We start from the raw sequence: 6,000 nt of genomic DNA on the forward strand, positions 1-6,000 counted from the left end.
GGCTCGAGCCCCGACACACCTGTGCAGCACAGCAACAGCTTCCAGCAGCTGAAAGGTCATTATTTGTTTATTATTGTTTATCCAACTTGAATTTTCCAAGTGATGCAGTAGTTGGACTTTTGCCTTTTAAAGTGAACTCATGGTTTGTAGAGTGTTACCTGTGCTGCTGCTCTAAGCTGTCACAGTAGTTGTGGATTAGTCATGTTAATTTTTGTGCTTTCATGAAGTGTTTGTAGTTTGATCGTTACAGACTCTTAGAATAATAATACTGTTCATCAAACCATGAACCTCGCTGTGCTTCTCTCTTGAACTATGCTGGCTGCTCTCATGTAGACTCTGATTGTTAGTCACTGAATGTTCTATCAGTTGTTCCATTAATTAATCGAGAAATCAGGTAAGAAATACTTTTGTGTTACTATGATCAATAATATATATTCCAAAGGGGGGAAAAGTGCAGGTCTTCAAAATGAACTGTTTAAAACATCTGTCCAAAAAACAAAAACCCCAAACCCTGAGCCTGCAGTGATATAATGACATCATTTAAAGAAAATATTCATTAATGGGAAAATAAAATCATCTCAAATACAGTAATGTTAAATAAAATAAAGTTTATCCTTCTGAGAACTGAGGAAAAATAAAGAGAGCTCAAAGTCCAGGATGTCCTCGATGTCGTCCATCAGGACTTGTTAGGATCGCTCGAATGAGCCAAAAGATACAGACCACAAATCAGACGTCCGTTACAGAGGACGTAAGTGAAGCAGAATCAGAATCAGAATCAGAAAGGGTTTATTGCCAAATGTTGAGCAGGTTTACAACATTAGGAAATTGCTGCGGTGCTTCAGTGCAAACATACTGTCATAAATTGCGCTTAAATAGACATGAAAAAATAAAAGTAAGAATAAGAATTAAAAGTGCTACGTAGAAAGATATGTGCATGAGTGCAGGTGGTGATCAGTGCAAACATGGAATGATGCAGTGAACACAGCGTAGGGTCATGTGTTAGTGGCGGGGACAGTCGTACGTTTATTGTTCATGTGTCCGACAGCAGAGGGGAAGAAACTGTTCTTATGGCGAGAGGTTCTGGTGCGAATGGACCGGAGCCTCCTGCCTGAGGGGAGCAGGTCAAACAGACTGTGTCCAGGGTGAGAAGGGTCAGCTGTGACTGAGCTGCACGCCGCAGTGTCCTGGAGGTGTACAGGTCCTGCAGAGATGGGAGTCTGCAGCCAATCACCTTCTCAGCAGAGCGCACAACACGCTGCAGTCTCAGTTTGTCCCTGATAGTGGCTCCAGCGTACCACACGGTGATGGAGGAGGTGAGGATGGACTCGATGATTGCGGTGTAGAATTGCATCATCGTCCGTGTTGGCAGGTTGAATTTCTTCAGCTGCCTCAGGAAGTACATCCTCTGCTGGGCTTTCTTAATGACGGAGGTGATGGTGGGCTCCCACTTCAGGTCCTGGGTGATGGTGGTACCCAGGAAGTGGAATGAGTCCACAGAGGTGATGGGGGTGTCAGTCAGGATGATGGGGGGGAGTGGGGCTGTGTGCTTCCTGAAGTCCACAATAATCTCCACTGTCTTCCGGGCAGTGGAGACGTACAGGAGGACGTATGTTCATGTGCAAGTGAATGGATGAGTTTGTATCTGTGAGCCTTTAAAGGCGTATATGGTGAAAACAAGCACGTCAGCATCCTGAAGTCTGCCCTACAGCTGTGATGTTGTAGCCCAGCGGTCTCCAACCTTTTTTGCGCCACGGACCAGTTTATGCCCGACAATATTTTCACAGACCGGCCTTTAAGGTGTCGCGGATAAATACAACAAAATAAAACTAGTACCGGTACCGAAAAAAGAAGATTTATTCATAACACACGTGAAAGACCCAGGAAAACCAAGTTAATGATAAAAACGATAACAAAATCACGCTGAAAACCGATAAAAACGCTGAAAACACCTGAGCCTCAACTCTCACGGACCGGTACCGGTCCGAGTCCCGGGGGCTGGGGACCGCTGCTGTAGTGCTTAGTCATTCATTAACTTTCATTAAACAGCTGTACTGGTGCATTTCTGTTGGTCTGGGGGTAAAGAGCGTTTATTTTTATATATTGAAATATTAATCTCATTTATTTAGCGAATTTAAAGTGAAAACATATAATGTGACAGAGGTGCTGAAATAAAGAGGGTGTAGTTGACCCCCTGTTAGACTCCCCCTGTTGTTCCAGGATCACTGTGATTGAAACGCTGCATCAGTTACACGTCTGTAGATTTCTGCTGTGTGGGACAAACACCGTGGATGGCAGCTGTCCCAAACGGAGCTTTTCTTCACTGTGAGTTTATCCGTCAGGTGCTTTGATAGCCGACTCCCTCCGGCTGTTTCCAGCAAAGGTTTAAATATCGATCGCAGTAACGAGCGCCGCCGTTTCTGGATGTTTTGCTTCACCTCTCTGCACTTCTTGGTATCTTTATGTAGACACAGTGTCATCACCACTGCAGCTGTTATGTTGAAAGGTTCTTAGATAGCGTTTCTCTGCACGCGGCACAACTTCCCTCATTCACACATTTATTAGTACAGTTTTTATCGCTAAGCATCCGAATCTCAATAAACTTTACTGAAAATCTTCTTGTGTACAATCAACATTTAAATGTGATTTCAAACGTTTGCATCCAAGAAGTCAAATAAATCAACTTTTCTCCACCGTCTTTACTCCCATCATCACCTGTCTGCATGTGGTAGGACTAATGTCCACACATAAACAGTGTTTATGTGTTTCTGCCAGTTAAGGTCTTCTTGTCGCTGTGGTGGAGTAAACACGTCTGTAACCTTTGGATGAAATCAGACGCTCGGTTCATCAGGACAGGATCAACTTTCTGGGATTGTCGGATATTTTAGCATGAATCAAAATGCTTCTACTGTGTCAGCGAGAGTTTGTAGTTCACTGCATCATTTCTTTGTGTGAATCAGGTGACAGCATGGCTCTTTGGTCTGAAGGCAAGGTTGATTCTGAAGGAGAGAGTGAAGGTGAAAGAGTGAATGATGAAGAGAAAGAAGAGGATGAAAATGAACATAATGAAGATGCCAGCACTGGATGGGCTGAAGCCATGGCAAAGATCCTCGGGAAGAAAACCACGAGCGGCATCCTGGAGAAGAACAAGGAGCTGGAAAAGATGAAGGCAGCAGAGAGACAGGAGCAGCTCGAGAGGAAGAAACAGGTGAGCGCCGAGTCCCAGGCTCAGGATGATGTGTCCGAGCAGATGTTCATCACTCACCGAGCACAGTTTCCACATTTGTTCATCACTGTCGACAAGAAATGACAACGTTCGACTTATAATAACAAGTTATAATAAGTAGGCGAGTTTATTTTCATGTTTTGGCTCTAAAGACAACCATAAGTATAAACTAGTGATTGAACACAGGAACCAATCAGGAAAGCAGGCAGACCTTAGACACTGTGCTCTGCTCACAATGTTCATCCACATAATAATGTAAAATCAAAACTGCACTGTGACCAGCTGTGTTTGAAAATATATATTCATTCATTTCCTCCTTGTTGTTGAACACTTTCAAAAAAGCAACACGTTTATTTCTAAGCCTTGAAAACCCAAAGATTGTGTGTCCCTAACAGGCTGACGAGAAGAAAGCGTGGGAGCAGATGTGCAGGGAGAAACCTGACATAGTGACGGACCGCGAGACTGAGAAAGCATTACAGAGAATTGCTACAAGGTGACCACTCTGTGTCTTTGTTTGACGTATATGCAACCGAGCATCTGTTCTAATGTGGTCCTCCTTCACTCAGAGGGGTGGTTCAGCTGTTCAACGCTGTCAGGAAACACCAGAAAACTGTGCAGGAAAAGGTGAAGGATGCTGGTGGATCAGACAGGAAGAGGGCAAAGATCCTTTGTTCTGTCTCAAAGAAAGACTTCATCGATGTGCTGAGGAGGGAAGACGGAGGTGTCCGAGCAACGGGCAAGACCGAAAAGGCTGCTGTGAGTTGACAGATGTTTGTTTCGTTCTGTACCTCTGCTGTCAGTGTGTTTATCCTGATGTTTCTGTGTGTGTGCTCGTGCAAAGGTCGCTGCTGTGGAGAAGCCTGCCTGGACTGTTCTCAGAGATGACTTCATGATGGGAGCCACAATGAAAGACTGGGACAAAAGCAGTGACCAGGACGAGCCACAGGAGGGAAACAGTGAGGCAGCGATTCAGATCTGACATCAGCCGTGCACACTGAAAGGCTGAGCTCTGACCGTCTGGGAAAAACCAACAGGAGACCCTGAACTGAAAAGACGAGCTTTAACGTCAGCACACGCCCGTGCACCCACACGTGCACGCTCACGTGCACCGCTGCGTTGGAGATGTACAGTTTTATATTTGTTGCTGAATAAATTTTGACAGGTGACTGTGAAACATACTGAATGTGGACTGTAGCAGAGAACATGTTAAACTACAAATTTCTTCACAGATTCATTCAAATGCAAAACTGTTTATTTGTTGACACTGGAGAAATGCATCCTTCATGTTAACAGTTTTCTATTCAACAATAAATGTGTGCATGCTGGAGTGTACTACACGCTCACAGGTGGAACAGCCTGTTACATCAGCTGCTTTCAGACTGATTTTAGTACACGAGTCGAGCAGTGGCATCTCAGTGTGGCTACAAGCAGGGGGTGTGGCAACTGCAAAACTAGTCTTGTTATCATCTATCGTCCACCTGGGCCTTACACAGAGCTTCTGTCTGATTTCTCAGACTTTATATCTGATTTAGTTCTCAGCTCAGATAAAATAATTATTGTGGGTGATTTTAACATCCATGTAGATGCTAAAAATGACAGCCTCAACATGGCATTTAATCTGTTATTAGACTCAATTGGCTTCTCTCAAAATGTAAAAGAACCCACCCACCACTTTAATCACACTCTAGATCTTGTTTTAACATATGGCATCGAAACTGAACATTTAACAGTGTTTCCTGAAAACCCTCTCCTGTCTGATCATTTCCTGATAACATTCACATTTACAATAATTGATTACACAGCGGTGGAGAGTAGACTTTATCACAGTAGATGTCTTTCTGAAAGCGCTGTAACTAAGTTTAAGAATATAATCCACCCACTGTTATCATCTTCAGTGCCCTGTACCAACACAGAGCAGAGCAGCTGCCAACAAGGGTCTAAAAAATTATATATTTTAAAATAAAATAATTAAACATACAAACCTAAAATGGGTTTAGCTACATTCTGGAGCGTGTTCCTGGATTGCAGTAGCTAGGGAGCTGATTGGAGACAATAACAGCCAATCAGAAGGTTTGCATCCAAGTCTGTGATTGGTTGGTTTTGTGGCACATTTATAACAGTGTTGCTCGTGCAGGGAGCAGAGATGTTAGTGGGAGGGGCTATATTCTGTGTGTGGATAATCGCAAACACCGAAACACATTTATTGCACGCAGCAATGAATTTTGTTCGCTCAAAATAGTTTTCTCCTCAACACGCAACATTTGTGCTCGCAAATTTATTTATTTTTACGTGCGCTCAGAATAGAGGCACTAAAATAACGCCATAGATCTGAGGTGATTCTGAGGATCACCACGACCTTGCAAGGAATGGATTACGACTAATATGATATATGATAAGATAGTATATTAGTCAGTGTGGTGTTTTGAAATTTGGTTCCAAGGTCAGCTTTGTCCTCGGGCAGTGAAGGTCAAATGCTGAGCCCACCTAGGTACGCATGTCCCCCACGGGACATAATTATTAGAAGCAGCCTACTTCACACCGACCCCCCCTCCCCAAGGGAGAATAAAACAAAACATTTTCTAAAAATGCAATTTAATGAATTATAAAAGAAACTAATATGGAAGCAGTGGTTCCCAAAGTGTGTGTGTGTGTGGTGGGGGGGTATGAATAAAAAAAGGAATGCTTGGACACTGCTAGCACAATGGACGGGGCTCCCACACGAACGCTGCACAACGCTGGTGCCCAGGTACATCTCCCTGCAGAAGAGTTTCCCCTGC

The 6,000-nt window shown here is 43.8% G+C and overlaps 1 protein-coding gene across 1 annotated transcript in view; it reads left to right on the plus strand.

Moving 5' to 3' along the window:
• rrp15 (ribosomal RNA processing 15 homolog) overlaps window positions 1-4,555 on the plus strand; it is a 6,187-nt gene extending 1,632 nt beyond the window's left edge. The window contains exons 2-5 of the mRNA XM_086310274.1: window positions 2,958-3,205; window positions 3,619-3,716; window positions 3,790-3,979; window positions 4,065-4,555. Of these exons, the coding sequence (XP_086166400.1) occupies window positions 2,958-3,205; window positions 3,619-3,716; window positions 3,790-3,979; window positions 4,065-4,202 (674 nt within the window). The 3' untranslated portion in view covers window positions 4,203-4,555. The remainder of the gene's footprint in view (window positions 1-2,957; window positions 3,206-3,618; window positions 3,717-3,789; window positions 3,980-4,064) is intronic.
• The last annotated feature ends 1,445 nt before the right edge of the window (window positions 4,556-6,000 follow it).

This window comes from Aulonocara sp. 'chitande type north' Nkhata Bay, linkage group LG11 (assembly GCF_057382095.1).
Source record: "Aulonocara sp. 'chitande type north' Nkhata Bay isolate Kocher_YH1m ecotype deep benthic linkage group LG11, A_spYH_male_GT1.1, whole genome shotgun sequence".
NCBI classification, from domain to species: domain Eukaryota; kingdom Metazoa; phylum Chordata; class Actinopteri; order Cichliformes; family Cichlidae; genus Aulonocara; species Aulonocara sp. 'chitande type north' Nkhata Bay.